Below are 19424 nucleotides of genomic sequence, written 5' to 3'. Positions count from 1 at the left end.
GGAAGATCCTAAGACATGACACCCAAAGAAAATATACCACACCCTTGGCACAAATGATCAATAAATTGGTCCTCAATCCTGACCACACACTATCATTCTTCCTGTACTTTTTGGGCAGTGAAAGCAAAACTATGAGTTTTTCTTTAATAACAATCAATGTTTATGAGATTCTCAAATAATTGAATTCTATAAATTCTTTTTTTGTGTTTTTAAATTGAGGTATAATTAGATATTTGAAAATTCTTTAATATTTTAAATACTTAAATATTTATTTGTTTTGTATTATTTTCTTCCAGAAAGATTAATTTATGCTGGTTAAAAGCCAGCTAGTATTAATAAAACATACATATAAGAGAGAAAGTAGTTAAATTATCTTTTCACTAAGTGACTGTGTATGCTGTTAGGCAGACCTCATTCAGGATATCCTAGTTTCAGATCTCTCTAGACAGCTTAGCTCTTGTCTTCATTTTTTTTTTCTTTTCTTCTTGAACTCAATCATGAAAGCCCAGCACAGCACAGGTAGGTCACTATAAGGCCCACTCTGATCCCTTCATTGTTCCTCAAAGCGGTCAGGTTCCTACTCTCTCTTCCCTCCTAGATTGATGTGTACCAACTGTGGAAAGGACATTGGACACTCCCTGGTATAAAGGTAATTGGGAGGGAAAGTACAAATTCATGTCCAGAAATTCTATATAAATCATAAAGGCAACCTTGCCTTTATAAAAATTGCTTAGAGTTTGGCTGTAACATGAAATGGATTATTTGAAATATCTATAATAATATAGTGGTACAATCCCTTATAAAACATAAAAAGTATATTGAGCATATTGTGTCAGGAACGGCTTGAATAATCTTGTATTTATGACAAGGTATGTCTGAGAAAAAGCATTAAGAAAGGTTTTATAAGCCTTATTAAATTTTATACTTAAAAAAATTATAGTATACATACACAAAAGTACCCTGCCATCTTTTGTGTAGTTAAGTTTCTTCCCATGAGATAAGGCCAGCTAATGGAAGTTTCTCCCAATCTTCCATTAGATTAGTTTCTTCCAATCTTCCATTAGTTTTTTCGCAAACCTAAAAAACTAGTGAATTAGCTATATGATCTTGAGCTTGGGAACTTTGCAGACTCCCCAGTTTGAGCAAAAATCCTGAGAGATTTTCCTTTTGTTGAAAGATCTCACTGTCTCACTATTAGCCTTATTTAAAAACAAAAACAAAAACAAAAGACTAAAAACCTTAACCCTTGGGTCATTTTCCCAGTGTCATCAGCAAATACACATTCTTTATGTAAATTAGTTACCACAAACTGAATTATGCCTCATATCACAATCATAAGTTAGGAATTTCATCACCAAGTAAGTTCATGAGTATTGGAGGAATGCCACTGTTAACCATATGTGACTCTGCACGAGACCACTTTTACACATACCAGATGTTATCTCCTAGTTTTAATAAACTCCAGTTTAAAATTTTTAAACTCGTGTTTCCTTGAGTTAAAAAATTGAAAGTTACCTATCATGCCTTCAGAACATCGTCTCTGTTTTGTCATACTCTGTTGAAGCTCCTCAGTGATTCCCTGTTGCCTCCAGGAACAAGTCCACCTTTCTTCATCTGGCATTCAGGAGTCTACACTCTATCTACAGTGTTACTGCCTGCCTGTCTCTTGCTATTCCTTCCACCTCACCTCCCCTGCTGCAGCAGTAGATGCTAATTTATACTAAGTGGGAATTTATCCATCAAATGTAATGAACTCTCAATGAAAGACTCTTGGTTTTTCTTTCAAATGTATATACTGGGTTCACTTGAGTTGATAGATCTTATGCTCCCTTTCTGTCCCTTCCTGTAACTGTATATGTTTTCACATTTCTGCCACCTTTGAAATCACTTTTTGTTTTCAGTTAAGTCCCTCTAATAGTTTCATAGCTCAGTTCAGACACTTTATTTTGCATACAGCCCTCTAAGTTGAATATAACTAGCTTAAAGTGTTTTCATCCTCCTTAGAAATTTAAGCACACTTTTCCTATATTTCACTGGCCAGTAATACATAGTGTCTTGTTAGTCTCAATTGTAGTTTTATATCAATATTTGATTATACTAGTTTTTCATCTGTGTATTTCTTGTTTCCCCTCTAGAGTATTAAAATCACCTTAGGGCAAGTAGTATGTCATATATAGTCCTTATAGATATGTATATATGTGTATGTATATTTATACAGATATGACTTATTATTAATAAATTTGGATTTTTTTTGAAACAGCTTTACAATGAGTTACATATTTGTTTTGAAACCACAAAATCAAGTGAAGCTATGCTCCGGCAAAATGTTGTTAGTCTTCAGGATCAACTCTTTCAAAAAGAGCTAGAAAATGTTAAATTAAAAGAAAAGCTTCAGGAATCACATGGAGCTCCCTATCTTCTACCTCAAGAAAGTGATTCAGAACACTCTGAACAGGTGAGAGACATTTTCTAATACTTACCACAAGCATTATCATATTAAATTGTCTCCTATAATGGACTAAAGAAATTTAAAAATTAGTATATTAGAATATAAGCCTTGGCAGATTGTTTTGTATTGTGCTATTTTTATACTCTTTGTAGACATGAATATTATATATAATATGGATTCATATAGAAATGCACATAGAAATACAGAGTATAACTGGCATAGTTATTATGATGAACCTTTTGACTGAAATACGATAATGAAAAGCAAATTAATAGATCATGCAATTTTCAGACTTAAACTGAATGAGATAATGAAATGGAAAGAATATATAATAAGTCTCATAAAGTAGTTGCCATAATGCCCGATATGGTACTTAATATCGTTTAGTCTTAATTCTGCCACTATCTTAATGTATGATTTTAGGTGGGTCACTTGACCTTTCTACCTACTTCCTGGTGCAATTTCTGAAGTAGTACAAATGTAAAGATAGATATGTAGGTTCAGGAGTAGAATAAACCTTGGACCAAATCAGAGCCCTGCCTGAGCTTTGTAAACTTGAGCAAATTCCCTAATGCTTTTAGCCAAAGTTTGCTCACAAATAAAATGTTGATAGTATTGTTATCTATGTCATGCAGTTTTGTAGGCATTAATGAAATCATGCATACTAAATATGGAGCTTGGCATATAGAAAATGTTCAGTGGTATTTTTTAGATAATCTTCAAGGTAACTTTCAGCTCTAAATATATAAAGAAAACAATCTTATTCCTGTAAGTTTAAGTGTTAAGGCACTTGGCATTTCTTCAAATCTTAGAATTTATTAATTTAGTTCAGAAATGGAATTAACACAAACAAGTAATTAAATGTTTACTAATGATCCTTTAAAAGTAATCTTTGAACAGTAATTCTTGAACCCAGCATATTTTGCCTTGTTAACAATTCAACCTTAAGGCAAGAGTTTTTAAATTTGTATTGTAGTATTTAAATTTTTTGGATATCAGGTGCACAGAATCATATAATTTGTATCATGACACAGTATCATGTGACATACATAGGCCTATTTTATTCATTTTGACTGATTTATTTATTATAATAAATTGCCTTGCCCATCAGCTGATCCAAGAATAGAGCATTACTAATGACTTACATCTACTTGTACACTCCTCCCTTATTTTCTCACCAGAGGTAACTAACTTGTTTAGTTGATAACTAAATTGTGTATCATTTTGATTATTTTTAAAAAAGTTTTACCACCTATAAATTATGAGGAAATAGTATGTTGTTTGGTTTTGTAATTTATAAAAATACCACAGTGTGTTGTTACTTGGGGTTTGGCAATTTTGACTCATCATTATGTTATTAAGATTCACTTATGTTGTTTGGTATAGCTGTTTATTTTTATTGATTTACAATATCCCATTTTATATGATTAAATCACGACTTCTTGTACATTCACTTGTAAGTGAGTATTTGGATTATTTCCAATTTTTGCTATTATGAATAATGCTGCAACTGATATTTTCATGCATGATTCTTGGTACACATATGCATACTTTTAGGTGGAACATGTATTTAGGAATGGAAATCCTGGGTTTAGAATGTGAAAATGTTACTTTCACAAAATACTTACTTTTCAAAGTGGTTTTCATCACTTTTACTCCCACCAACAATGTATAGGAGATTTGGTTGATTCCCATCCTCCTTAACACTTGGTATTGTCAGACTTCTTAGTTTGCTGGCAATTAACTAATTCAAGTATAATTTATTATTTTGATCTTCACATGCATGTCACTTTGATAAAGTATATCTTTAAATGATTGCTAGCCAAGTGTATACCTTCTTCTGCAATACATTTATTTACATCTTTTATCCATTCTTCTACTAGATTCTTTTACTATTCATTCATCAAAGTTCTTTATATGTTCTTGATACTGATCTCTAGTAAGTTAAATACTGTATCTCAGTGTGTACCTTATCTTTTCATTTTCTTAATCGTGTCATTTAATGAACAGAAGTTCTTTTTTTTTTAAAGATATTACTTGTTTATTCATGATAGACGAGAGAGAGAGAGAGAGAGAGAGAGAGAGAGAGAGAGAGGCAGAGACACAGGCAGAGGGAGAAGCAGGCTCCATGCAGGGATCCTGACGCGGGACTTGATCCAGGGACTCCAGGATCATGCCCTGGGCCAAAGGCAGGCGCTGAACCGCTGAGCCACCCAGGGATCCCCCCTGAACAGAAGTTGTTAATTTTAATTTAGACAAATTAATCTTTTACAGTTAGTGCTTTGGTGTCTCATCTAAGAAGTCCTTTCCTACAGTGAAGACAGAAAGATTTACACTTCTGTTTTCTTATAAAAGTTTTAAAGCTTTGCTTGTATCATTTATATTCACAATTCATTTGGAATGGTGTTTTATGTATAGTATAAGGTAAGGATCCATTTTTATTTATTTCTCCCCAGTAGTAATCAGGTTTTTCCAGCTCAACCTGTAGTAGTGCTGGAACAAGTACAGCTCCACTTGTAGTACTGGGCTACCTCTCTTATATATCCTACTTAAGTATATTTAGGAGTTTCTTTCTAGGCTCTGTGTCTTCTATGTTCCTATATGATGTTATATTAATCAGTATATTTTCTAATAAGTCTGTTTGGTAGATCTACTCTTACTTTCTTACTGTTCTTTTTTTTAAAGATTTTATTTATTTACTCATGAGAGAGACAGAGAGAGAGAGAGAGGCAGAGACACAGGCAGAGGGAGAGGCAGGCTCCACGAAGGGAGCCCGACATGGGACTTGATCCTGGGTATCCAGGATCATGCCCGCTGAAGGCAGCACCAAACCACTGAGCCACCTGGGCTGCCCACTTTCTTACTGTTCTTTAAAGGGCCTTGGCTAAGTTGGTATTTAGCACTTAAATATAACTTTAAGGTTAATTTATAAAGTTTCATGAAAAACACTTGAAATTTTTCATGAACAGTCTTACTGAAATATACAAATGATGAAGTTTATAAACCATGAATGTATAGCTCAGTGAGATTTCAAAAGTGAGCACATCCCTGTAAATACACTCAGATCAAGATACAGATTACTAGTTTCCAATAAACCTTTCTGATGTTCCTAATTGCTAACTACTTCATAAAGTTAACCATTATTTTGACTTCGGTCACCATTGATTAGTTTTGCTTATTTTTGAAACTTACAGTGTTTCTCCTTTAAACAGTTTGCTATGGTTTTTTTTGGTAAATATCTTTTATTACGGTAAAGAAGCTCCCATCTATTCATAGTTTGATAAAAGCTTTTTTTGAAGAGGTATTGAATATATACAAAACACCTTTTAAGATGATAGTAAGGCTTTTCTCATTTATTCTGTTAACAGGAGAATTACATTGATTAATTTCCAGTTATTTAATTTTGCATTCCTGAAATAATTCTAGCATCATTGTAATATTTTATTATTTTTATATATTGCTGAATTCAATTTGCTAATATTTTGCTTTGGACTTTTGTATCTATGAGGGATATTGGCCTGTGGTTTTCCTTTCTTGAATGTTTTTTGTCTGATTTTAATATCAGGGTGATGCTGGTGTCCTAATACAAATTGCAAAATGTTCTTTTTCACTGGTAGAGTTTGAGCAGGACATATTATTTCTTGATTAATAATAAACACTAAATGCATTCCTTCTAAGATAAGGAACAAGTCAGTTCTAGTCAACATTGTACTGGAGATTCTAACTAGTACAATAAATCAGAAACAAAATCATACCAATTACAAATAAGGAAGTGAAACTCTTTTTATTCACAGACAGTATGAGCATCCGTATAGAAACCGTATTGAATCTATGGTAAAGCTCCTAGAAATAGTAAGTAAATTTAGCAGTGTTGCAAAAAATGGCATCAATTTATAACAATTATATACTTAAAAATTAGAAATAGGTAATTAGAAATTGAAATTTTAGGGCAGTCCGGGTGGCTCAGCGGTTTAGTGTCACCTTTGGCCTAGGGCGTGATCCTGGGGACCCGGGATCAAGTCCCGCGTTGGGCTCCCTGCATGGAGCCTGCTTCTCCCTCTGCCTGTGTTTCTGCCTCTCTCTCTCATGAATAAATAAATAAAATCTTTAAAAAATTTTTTTAAAAACCCCCAAATATACTAGGATGTAATTAGAGATCTACATAATTGGACAGCTATGCCAAATTCATAATCAGAAGGTAAAATATTGTTAATATGTCAAGTATTTCCAAATTGATCATTCATATTATTCCAATCAGAATTCCAATCAAAATTCTTTCCTTTTCCGTTTCCTTTCCTTTCCTTTTCTTTCCTTTTCCGTTTCCTTTCCTTTTCTTTCTTTCTTTCTTTCTTTCTTTCTTTCTTTCTTTCTTTCTTTCTTTTCTTTTCTTTCTTTCTTTTTTTTTTTTTTTTGAGAAATACAAGCCAGTTCTGAGATTTTACTGGGATTGGTCAGAGGCCAGGGGTCTAAAAGAGCAAAATTAAGTTTCATAAAGAAAAAAATTGGAGCTAAAAAAAAATCAAGATCATGTGCTTTTGGCATAATGATTGACAAAATAATCAGTAGAACAGAGTAAGAGTCCAGAATACCCACTCATGTATGTCACTTTCTAGTAACTCTTGAAATGATAGGGTTAGTCACTTTATTCTTTTTCAAGAATGTTCTGTATATATTTGCTCTGCTGCATTTTATAGAAATTTTAGCATCATCTCAGCAATTTTACAAATAAGCATTTGTTTAGAAATGTTTCTAATTTAATCTGTGATTTTCTTCTTACCCATTTGGTTATTTAGATGTGTATTGCCTCCTTTTGAAATATTTGGGTATTTGTCCTTGTATAGATCTTCCTCAGTTACCATGCATTTACATCCCTATAAACCAATCCTAAATTGAAGATGTTGTAAGTTAAAAATACCGTAAATACAGCTAGCATACCAAACATCATCGCTTAGCCTAGCCTATGTTAAACGTGCTCAGAATGCTTACATTAGCCTACAGTTGGGCAAAATCATTTAACACAAAGCCTATTTTATAATAAAATGTTGAGTATCTCACATATGTTGAGTACTGTATTGAAAGTAAAAAAAGAACCCAGAATTGTTATATGGATGTGGAATTGTTTTAAGCATACTGGTTTTTCACTCTTGTCTGTCTGGGAGCTGAGGCTCACTGTTGATGTTTCACATGAAAAGAGAAGATCATACTGCACTATTGCTAGCCTGGGAAGAGATCAAAATTCAAAGTACAGTTTCTACGGAGTGCAAACTTTTTTGGTATTATCTTAAAGTTGAAAAATCATGCGGAACCATTGTAAGTCTGGGACAATTTATATGTGTTATTATTGCTATTCACTTCTAATATATCTCTATTGTGGTCAGAGATAGTACTCTCTGATTACTGTATTTGAAATCTAGCATATGGTTTATATGTACTTGCAAACAATTTATATTCTGCAGCTTTTGGATGGAGTGTTCCTTAAATATTAATATTAATTATGTCATGTGGTTGATAGTGTTCTGATCTTCTGTCTTTAATGATTTTTGTATTTGGCATTTTAATCAGTTTTTCTGTTAGTTGCTAGGAGAAAGGTGTTAGAATCTCCCAATATGATTGTTGAGTTTTCTATTTCTCCTTTTAATTTTCTCAATTTTTGCTTCTCATGCTCTAAAGATGTTTTATTTGGTGCATACATATTTCTTCTTCTTTTTTTTTTTTTTAGTTTTTTGTTTGGTTCTGTTTTATTTCATTCTTTTTTGTTTTGTTTTGTTTTTATTGAAGTTTGATTTGCCAATATTTCGTATAACATCCAGTGCTCACAGCGGGTGGGAAATTGGGGTAACTGGGTGACGGGCACTGAGGAGGGCACTTGATGGGATGAGCACTGAGTGCATACATATTTCTGACTGTCATGTCTTTCTGATTAATTGAACCTTTTGTCATTATAAAATGTTACTTTTAATTATAATAATATTCTATTGACTTGAAACCCAATTTTATATTAATATAGCCTGTCCAACTCTCTAATAGTTACATTATATGGCATATCTTTTTCCATCCTTTTAATTTCCACCTATAGTCTTTATGTTAAAGTATACATAGTTGGGTCTTGTATTTTTTGTTCATTCTGACAGTTTCTTCCTTTTCATTACAGTGCTAACCCAGTTAGAGTTAATAAAATTATTAACATGGTTGTGTTTGATTTACCATTTTTAAAAAATTTATCCTGGTTTTGTTCTGTCCCTCCTTTCTTTCTTTTGGGTTAAATGTTTATATATATTTTGGGAGCAATTAATAAATTCCAGTTTTCTGTCTTCTAGATTCAGCTGCTTCTGATGATAAGTCAGAGGCAATTTGTTTCATTATTTGCTTAAATGTGATATACCAGTTTTGTCTAGCTTCTTTTAAAAAATATTTTAACTTTAGTTTTAACTATGATGTTTCCAAGTTTTCATTGTAGTGAGCCTTCTTGCAATTTTCTGGGGAAAAAAAGTGAGTGTGTATTTGTTTATTTATTGCACTAAATTAGGGGAAAGTGTTGATATGATTTCCTCAGTTATTTTTCTGACTCCTCTCTATTCTCCATTTGAGATTTCTGTTCCACTTTTGTTGGATTTTTCAGTGTTATCCCCTAGATCAGCAAGTCTCTCATTTTTTAAAGTCTTTTAATATCTATGTATCTTCAGATTAGCTAATTTCTATTAATTTAAGTTCAAGTAACTGACACTTGTGTTATCCCCAATTTGCCTTTTAAGTCTTCTCTGTGAATTATTCTTTAAATATTGCATGTTTCAGTACTGGAAGTTTCATTTGTTTCACTATTATAGTATGTACATACCTGTGGGGTTTTCCTAATTATCCATATCTTACAGACATACTTTTTTTTAGGTCCTTGTTCTAATAGTTAAAATAGATCCTTTAAAATAATCACATTTTAATTCCATATTATGGGATTTCTTGGGTATGTTGACTAGTGGTTTTCCTCTGCTTTTAAATATGGGTTGCATATTAATATTTTCTCTGTGTCTAATAATTTGGGATTGTGTAGTATATATTGTGAGAGATGTGTTACAGATACACTGATTTCTGTTATACTATTTATATAAGTGTTGAAGTTTTTTGTTTTTAGTCAGAATTTAACTAGTTTAAACTTAAAACTCTCAGTTCTTTTTCCCTTCAGGTGGGTACAGTTAAATTGTTTTTAGTTTCTTTAACCTTATCTGGATTATAGCGAGGTCTTGCCTGGTGCATAAATAGTTGAAGTATCACTTATTCTTTTGGTTCTCTTTTCTAGAATTTCCCCTTTCTCCCTGCAGTGGGAGGCCTGAACTCTGTCCTCTGTACATTTCTTTTGGAATGTTAGCCTTCCCAATAGTATCTGCTGTGAGCTACCCTCAGGTAAAAATTCACAAAAATAGGAAGGTCACTCAATGTTGTTCTATTTCCCAAGTAATAATTCTTGTCCAGATTCTCCCTGTGTCTGATTATTCTCTGTTATCTTCAGATAGTTGTTTTTATATTTTGCTCAGAGTTTAAATGGTTTTAGGCAGGAGGCATAGTCTGATAGGATCAACTCAGACATTATTGTAAGTGGAACTCTCTAGTCTTTTGACATTTTAGAGTGAGTTTTAACTTTTAATCACTTTTCATGCAATGCAAGGAACTTAATATATTCTTCTTTATCTTTTCACCTACATTTGCTGTCTTTGTCTTACATTTTGATCCTACAAACATTTTTACCCTATAAGACATCATTATTGTCACTAAAGAATCCATATTCGTGTAGAATGTTTATTCACCTGAGTGCTCTTCCTTCTTTTCTGCGATTCTGTGTTTCCTTCAAGGATCTTTTGCCATCTATACTAAGCACTCCTCCAGTGTGGGTAGATCAGAGAGAGCTGTGGGGAAAAGAGTAAGAAGTGACCTCAGAAAGGCAGATGTGAGCTCCTGCCTCCCAGGGCCACCATAAGGCCACCATAAGGATATAGATTTTACATTGAGTGAGATGGAAATTCACTGATGTGTTTCAAATAGAAATGTAACATGCAAGCTATTGGAGTGTTTGTTAGAAGACTGATAAATAAAACCTAACTTCTTATTTATTTATTTATTTTTAAAGATTTTATTTATTTATTCATGAGAGGCACAGAGAGAGAGAGAGAGGCAGAAACAAGGGCAGAGGGAGAAGCAGGCTCCAGACAGGGAGCCCGATGCGCGACCCCAGGATCATGCCCTAGGCTGAAGGTGGTTCTAAACTGCTGAGCCACTGGGGCTGCCTTAACATCACTTTTAAAAGGCTCACCCTGGGATGCCCGGGTGGTTCAGTAGTTGAACATCTGCCTTTGGCTCAGGTAGTGATCCCAGGGTCCTGGGATCGAGTCCTATAATGGGACTGCTTCTCCCTAGCCTATGTCTCTGCCTCTCTCTCTGTGTTTCTCATAAATAAATAAATAAAATCTAAAATAAATAAAATAAAATAAAATAAAATAAAATAAAAGGCTCACCCTGGCTGCAATACAGAAAGGAGACTATGGGTAGACAAGAATGGGAACTGAGGAACAAATTCAAGAGGAAATTGTAAGGGTAAAGATGAAACTTAGTGGGTGCTTAGATAGGTTGTGAGACATACTTTGATTTTGAAAATAATTCAGAAGTAGAGCACACAAGATTTGAAGATGGCTTAGATATGAAGTTTGGGAAGAAAGGAGGAATTAAAAATGAATCCAAGATTTCCAGGCCTTACTAAGTGGACAAATAGATTTGCCATATTCTGAGGTGAGAAATATATTCTAGCATTTCTCATAACAGGAAGGAGAACCTGACATTATACAGAGAGAAGTGAAAGCCCTGAATCAGGGAACTAATGGAGAGAAATGGGTAACTGAATTTCTACCAGTTAGTAACATATTCTTTGTCATGTCATTATTAGAACCCTTCTTTAGGATTTAGTCCAACTAGACTCATCTTTTTGTTTTTGCTTTTTTTTTTTTTGAGATTTTATTTATTTTAGAGAGAGAGTGTATGAGTGGGGCAGGGGTTGGGGGCAGAGGGAGAGAGAGAGAGAGAATCTTAAGCAGACTTAGGGCTGAATGAGCACAGAGTCCCACATGGGGCTTGATCTACCAACCCTGAGATCATGACCCGAGCCAAAATCAGGAGTCAGATGCTTAACCAGCTGAGCCACCCAGGCACCCCTGGACTCATCTTTTCATTCATCCATTTTTCTATCCATTATTCATTTATGTATTATTCAGTGATATAATCAATATTTATTAAAATCCAGTACTGTATTCTAGGTAATAGATTTAGTGTGAAAGAATACAAAGATGAATAAGACAGTCTACTTTTATGAATCTCATAGATGGCTATGCAGACAAGAAAATAATTATTATAAAATGTGCTATAATTGAAGTATAAGCAAACTGTGAACTTTGTGGAAAGAAGCTTTATAGGGAACATGTGTAGGGAGAGGGAAGAGTGTTGTCAAAGCTTTCACAGAGAAAGTGGACTGTATGTCAGTTTGAAAATTATTTAGGAGTTTCTACCTTGGTGGAATTGAATTATCGTAGGCCTCAACGTGAGAAAGTGTGTGGTATGTCCCAGATACTAAGAATAGTCTAGGTAAGTGCTTCTCAGAGTTTAATATACATCGAAGTAACTTGTTCTAAGGGATTGTTAAAATATATTCTAGACTGGAACCTGAGATTCTACATCTATTTCACATTCCCAGATGATGCTGTGGTAGCCGGTCCAGATACCACCCTTTGATTAATAAGAAACTAAGTGGGTAAGTGGATTATATAGTTGATGGGAAGTGATAGGGATATTTTATTCTTCCACTTTTCTTATCCCTAGTTTATCTTTTTAAAATACTTTTGTAGTGGGACTTTTTTGTACATGATTTTTTGGGGTTACAGTTAGAGTAATAAATAACATAAATTCTGGATCCCTTATCCAGATTACCTTGGACAGATTACTTAATTTTTCAAAGCCTCAATTTTATTATTTGTAAAATAAGTATTATAATAGTACTTACTTTATAGAAGTTTTACGAAGATTACATGAGGTAATGCTGGTGGGCATTTACAGTAATAATTAGGTTCTTATTACTGAGGTCTTAATAGAGCTATATAGAATAAACACTTACGTCATGTTAGTAAATGTGAAATTTTTCTCCTGTATTGGTAGTGATTTATCTTCTCTTCTTCCTGATCTCACTTATAATCAGAATTATTGGTGAGCTGACAGTCTTTGCCATAGAAAAGGGCAAAGCTAATTGGTTCATATGGGATTGAAACCTGTGACCTTTGATTTCTTAGCACCCTGCTCTTAACTAGCTGAATTCTGAATGACTGCCTGTTCTTATCTCAGAATGCTTGTTTATCTTTTTCATGCAGAAGTACTGTTTCTTGCCTTGGAGGAATAATTGGCAATGGAGGACAAGAGAGAAACCTAAACCTTAAGTTTACTATATTTACCTGTGAATGAGAGTCACTTGATGTGGCTAACTGCAGACCAAAAATTAGAGTGGCGAATTTTAACCACAGGCTTGTTTATTTTTATTTCCCTTCATTGATAGTCTATTCTTTCTTTTCCTAAGTGGCAGAGAATTGTTTTCCCTTATGTTCTTACTTTCTTTTAAAAAATTGTTTCACTAAATTTTTGAAATCCACAAAAAAATAAATGTAATGGCAGTGTACCCACCAGAAGCTATCAACCAATACTCTTGATGCTACTATGTGCTCCTCTTTTATACCATTTTACTTATTTTCTCCAAAGATAATCTCTTAGATATTAATTTTAATTTTAAAATTAATTCCTGCCTCTTAAAACTGTTTTCTTAACTAATATTTCATTGTTCTTTTATTTAAACCTTAAAAATATCTAGGGCGCCTATGTGGCTCAGTCAGTTAAGTATCTGACTTTTAATTTCGGCTCAGGCCGTGATTTCAGGGTCCTGAGATAGAGTTGGGTGTCAGGCTCTGTGGTGGAGTCTGCTTAAAATTCTCATGCTCTCCCTTCCCCTCTTCTCGCTTGCACATGTTCACTCTCTCTCTTTAAAAACAAATCATCCTCTTTATATATTATTATATATATATATTATATGCTATTCTCCACAACTAGGTTTTTTTCTTTGAGCTTTATTTTTGTAAGATAACTCAAAGATAATTCACTACCGTTGAGTGTACTTATACTTTTTTTCTCTTCTGTGGAACAGTCTATTGTATGAATAAGCTACTCTTTTTTGCAAATGAGCATTTTTTTTGTTTTAATTTTTTTAGCTCTAGGAGTTTTTACACACTGCTACTGTGAACTTTGTAGTACATGTGTCCATATCCACATGTGCAAGACTTTTTCTCAGATATATTGTTTTTTTTTTTAAAGATTTATTTTTATTTATTTATGATAGTCACAGAGAAAGAGAGGCAGAGACACAGGCAGAGGAAGAAGCAGGCTCCATGCACCGGGAGCCGGACGTGGGATTCGATCCCGGGTCTCCAGGATCGTGCCCTGGGCCAAAGGCAGGCGCTAAACCGCTGCGCCACCCAGGGATCCCTCTCAGATATATTGTTAAGAGTGAAATCGGTGGTCATAGATATGCCGATGTTCAGGCTTACAAGAAAATGCCAAATTGCTTGCCAAAGTTGCTGTCTCTAATTATAAACTTCTTAGTTACATTCTAAAAAAGGAAAAAATAGTATCTCATTCTGGTTTCAGTTTATATTTCTTTGATTTCTAATGAGCTTGAGCATCTTATGTTTATTTTACATGAAATACCTATTTGTGTCTTTTGCTCTCCTTTTTATTGGAATGTTTGTCTTTTTGTTGAAGTTCCGTGTTTTAGATACTAATCTTTTGTTATTATGTGAGTTTTTGTATTACATAAACCCAAATCTCTGTGGTTTAAAATAATTTATATCTTATTTACATTACAGTCCAATATGGGTATTACTTGGATTTTCAACTTCTAAATTGAAAGTGATTTAGAGATCTAGGCTCCTTTCATCCTTTGGATCCATTAGCTTTCAACATGGCTATCAAAGTTGTCTTGGAATCATGTCTCCTCCAGCCAACAAGAAGGGAAAAGGGGCCTAGAGAATCATATTTAAGGAATTTTTATAAATAAGCCTTCAAAGTGGTACATACTACTTCTGTCAGCATTGATTCAAAGAATTGCAAAGAAAATTGGGAAATATGAACCACCAACTATTGGAAAGTATATGTCCATTTCCAAAAAGAGGAAGTGAGTTTAGAGATCAGCCAGCAGTCTCAGCTTTCAGTTAGAATTTTTGCAAATATCTTTTTGCTTGTGACTTGTCTTTTCACATATTCTATGGTGTCTTTTGAAAAATGGTTATTAATTTTAATACACTTGAATTTCGCATTATTTTCTCGTAAACTTTGTGCTTATTGTATCTTGTCTAAGAAATCTGACCTTATCCTGAACTCAAAAGATATTTTCCTATATTTTCATCTAAAGTGTTATAGTTTTGACTTCCACATGTAAGTCTTTATGTGGGGTTGATTTTTCTTTATTGTGAAAAATATTCAATTTAGTTTTTTTTTTAATCTGAATATCTGTTTCAACACTGGTTATCATGCTAATAATCACTCCTTTTCTCAGTGATCTACATTGCTTCCTTTGGATTTTTTTTTTTCTTTTAAAGAGAGATGGAGGTGGGGGGCGGTAAGGGGAGAGAGAGAATCTTAAGCAGTCTCCATACCCAGTGAGGAGCCCCACAGGAGGCTCAGTATCAACCCTTTGATCATGACCTAAACTGAAATCAAAGAGTTGGACTTAATAACTAAGCTGCTTAAGCACTCCTCCTCTAACATTTTTTATTTCATGTAAATATGTGTCCATATTTAAGTGGGTCTGCTTTAGGCTCTATATTCTGTTGTGTTGAGGAACTTTTTTTAAATCTCTGAAATAACAACACTGTTATTATAGCTTCATGATGAGTCTTGATATCTGATATGATAGATCTCTTCAGTTTATTCTTCTTAGGCCTGCTCTAGATATTCTTGATCTTTTGCTCTTCAGTATGATGTTATAATCATCTATCATGTTCCCTAAAAAATCTTATGAGGATTAATTTGAGAAGAAATGACATTTTTAGCACTTTAAATATTTTTTTCCTAAATATGCTATATATACTCCAATTTAGGTCTTTTTTAATGCATTTTTTAAATGTTTTATAGTTTTATCCATAGAGGTCTTATATCTCATTATTAGATATGTAATAGCTACTCTCTCTTATTAGATTCTGAGTAGCTTACTTTTTTGTTGCTATTTTAGCTACTTGTCTTTTTATTAGATTTTTCTTTCTTGTGTATAGCAATATAATTGGTTTTTAAATGTTTATCTTATATCCAGCTACCCTCTTATCTCTTATTAATTTGTTTTATAGATTCCTCTGGGTTTTCTGTGTAGTCTCCCAGTTTTATTTTTGCCTTAAAAATCCTATTTTTTCCAGATTTTTATTTAAATTCTAGTTAGTTTTCAATGCAATCAAGAAATGGACAGAAGACATGAATAGCCATTTCTCCAAATAAGACATATAAATAAATGGTCAACAATCACATGAAAAAATACTCAACATCACTCAGTATCAGGGAAATACAGATTAAAACCACAGTAATAGAGGGAGGTGGGTGGCAGATGGGCCACAAACAAGGAGGGAACCTGTTATGATGAGTGCTAGGTATTATATGTAAGTGATGAATCACTAAATTCTACTCCTGAACCAATATTATTCTATATGTTAACTAACTAGAATTTATTTATTTATTTATGTTTAGTTTACCAGTTCATTTTATTTATTTTCTTTTTTTAATTTAAATTCAATTAATTAACATATATTGTATTACTAGTTTCAGAGGTAGAGGTCAGTGACTCATCAGTTGTATATAATACCCAGTTCTTATTATGACACATATCTTCCTTAATGCCCATCACCCAATTGTTTCATCCCCCATACTCCTTCCCCTCCAGGAACCCTCAGTTTGTGTCCTATGATTATAAGAGTCTTTTATGGTTTGTCTCCCTCTCTGATTTCATCTTGTTTTATTTTTTTCCTCTCTTCCCTATGATCCTCTGTTTTGTTTCTTAAATTCCACATTGAGTGAGATCATATGATAATTGTCTTCCTCTAATTGACTTATTTAGCTTAGCATAATACTCTAGTTCTATCTATGTCATTGCAAATGGCAAGATTTCATTTTTTGGTGGCTGAGTACTATTCCATTGTATATATATTCCACATCTTCTTTATTCATTCACCTGTTGATGGACATCTGGGCATGTACTCCTTCAAATCTGTATATTTATATCCTTTGGGTATAATGTACTACCCAGTGGAATAACTGCTAGATCATAGAGTAGTTCTATTTTTAACTTTTTGAGGAACCTCCATACTGTGTTCCAGAGTGGCTGCACCAGTTTGCATTCCCACCAATAGTGTAAGAGTATTCCTCTTTTTCCTCATCCTCAACACAGGAAACAAAAATCCTAATATGTTATACCAATGTTTATACATTTTACCATACAAAAGTTCAGTGGAAGTGCTAAGAGTGTCCTTGTCCTTTTCTTCATTTTAAAGGGAATATTCACCTTGAATAAGGAAGTTAGCCATAAGTTTCTTATAGATACTCTTTTATCACTTTAAGGAACCTGATTAATATCATATATAAATTGGTGATAAATTTTATCAAATTTTTTGTCTTTTGATGCCTGAGGCATTTCTAATCCTTTATAAACTAATTTATTCATTTTACTGATATGTTATCTTTTGAATCTCTTTATGAAGGAAATTGGTCTGTTATATAATTTCATAAAAATTGACACAAGACTTAGGGCTTTTATGGTGACCCACATTGATCATAATAAAAGGCCTGATGAGATTAGTTCCAGTGAATTTAAGGCAGGTAGTGGTAGCAGGTTGTGTATTTGGGATAGAGAGAGATCTGTGCCAGGGGTTTCTTCTATAAATCTGTAGGTTGATGTGAGGAGAGGTAAGGAAACTAGATATTAGGCCCAGTGCTTGGCCTTGCAGTCAGTCCAAATGATGGTAGAAGAAGATCTAAGGAGGCAGGCCTGGTATTAGACCCCAGGTGTGCTTTCAGTCTTGAGCCCTACATGTGGCTTTGTGTGTGTATGAGTATACAAAGAAAATGGAGAATATGTATTTTATGTAGTTGGAAACATACAGTATATAAATTTGTAAACTGCTCATGCAATCACCATTTCATTGTAATAGGATTAAATGTTTAAAAACAGTTTTTGACTCCTTAAAATAGGAATAGAACCTTTTTTTTTTTGTTGGTGAGGGTTTTTTTTTTTTCATCTTTCAAATGTTTATTTTAGACTCTACTGTTTTAGACACAATGGATTCAAAATTATACAAGGCATAGTCCTTGTCCTTGAGGCTTAAGGTTAGTAAGTACCATCATTACCGTGACTAGAGACCTGTGTGGCCTGGTGATGCACAGAAGGCTATTTGATATATTTATTTACTTTGTAGGTTGGTTATTTATTTATTCATTTATGGTTGACGTTTTAAGTATGTACAACCAACTGCCATAGGCTATGATGTTTTGTGTGTTTTTTTTTTTAATTTGAGTATAGTTGAGACATGTTACATTAGTCTCAGGTATACAACATAGTGATATAACATCTCTATACCTTAAGCTGTGCTCATCACAGTACACCTACCATCTGTCACTATTCAGCACTATTACAGTATTATTGACTATATTCCCTACGGTGTGCCTTTTATTCCTGTGACTTATTCATTCCATAACTGGAAGTCTGTATCTCCCACTCCCATAAGTGATTAGTATTTAAATTTCAATAAATGCTTATTGAATGAATACATGAAAAAATGCATATCCTACTCCAAACCCGTTTAGACTGTCTCACAATGATCAAGTATTCTTTGATAACAATTCCAGTAAGTAGGAGATAGGAGCATTGAAGAATCAACTTTTGCAAGTAATTATCTAATTGTGATGTGGAGTACTTAGATGTGTACTAAAAATTTCTGTCTTTTCTTTAGCAGTATTGAATTGATTTGGTGGAATTTTCCAGCACAGCAAAGGAGAAAAGGATATCAGTATTAGTTAGCTTTGTTTTCTTGCCAGTCAGGAGGTCTGGTATTGGTAGTGGCTAATTGGCATCAGCTAAAGTATTTTCCTTTCTCAGTTGGCAGAGATCAGATTGTACTACCTGAACTTAGGCTCAAAGTGCTGCTAAACCTTGTCATACTGTAGTTGAGACATATGCTAACATTAATAATTGGTTTGCTTTTTATAATTTTTACCTTATTATTGTTTCAGTTATACTTTTTTCCCCATTTTCAACATGGAAGAATATCAATCATGAACTTTCTTTGAGTATCTTCCTGTTACAGCATCAAAATAATTTTTAATATATGAGGACTGTGTTATATATGATGTATTTAAAAATTATGTTTATCGCCATCTTATTTCACACTTAACTAACTTGGAATATATATATAAACTCATTTTGAAAAGTTGACTTACTCAGCAGCATTGTTTTCACTTAAGTGAAAACTGCTTTAATTTAATTATTCTCAATGTTTATATTTTTAATACATTTGTATATGTAGACATGGCCACAGAAATATATGGGAAATAATCTCTCAACAGTTTCCTATTTATTCAACCTTTAGGAGAAAACAATCATAAAATAAAATAAAATAATTCTATGTCATGGTTTTTAACCTTGATAAATGAACTTTTTTATTTAAAAGAAATACCGAAGTCATTATTTTGTTAGTCTTAACTATAATTTTTTTTTGTAAAACTCTTTCTGTATTATATTCACAAAATTTGAGCTTGTGATAATCATACAGCTTCACTACCTTGCAAGAAAAATAAGCTATTTCTTCTTAAACGGGGGGAAGACTTCAATAGATATATTGATATTTTAAGCCTGCTTTAAGTTCCAAGCAGA

At 33.2% G+C, this 19424-nt stretch overlaps 1 protein-coding gene across 9 annotated transcripts in view; it reads left to right on the top strand.

Moving 5' to 3' along the window:
• CNTLN (centlein) overlaps window positions 1–19424 on the top strand; it is a 322986-nt gene that overhangs the window by 148192 nt on the left and 155370 nt on the right. For all 9 annotated transcript variants that reach the window (XM_072728210.1, XM_026001444.2, XM_072728209.1 and 6 more), the window contains one exon: window positions 2261–2455. In XM_072728210.1, coding sequence (XP_072584311.1) covers window positions 2261–2455 — 195 coding nt within the window. The remainder of the gene's footprint in view (window positions 1–2260; window positions 2456–19424) is intronic.

The sequence above is a fragment of the Vulpes vulpes genome, chromosome 12 (assembly GCF_048418805.1).
Source record: "Vulpes vulpes isolate BD-2025 chromosome 12, VulVul3, whole genome shotgun sequence".
Taxonomy (NCBI): Eukaryota; Metazoa; Chordata; class Mammalia; order Carnivora; family Canidae; genus Vulpes; species Vulpes vulpes.
The sequence above is the reverse complement of the archived record's forward strand: the minus strand, read 5'-3'. Positions and strand labels throughout refer to the sequence as shown.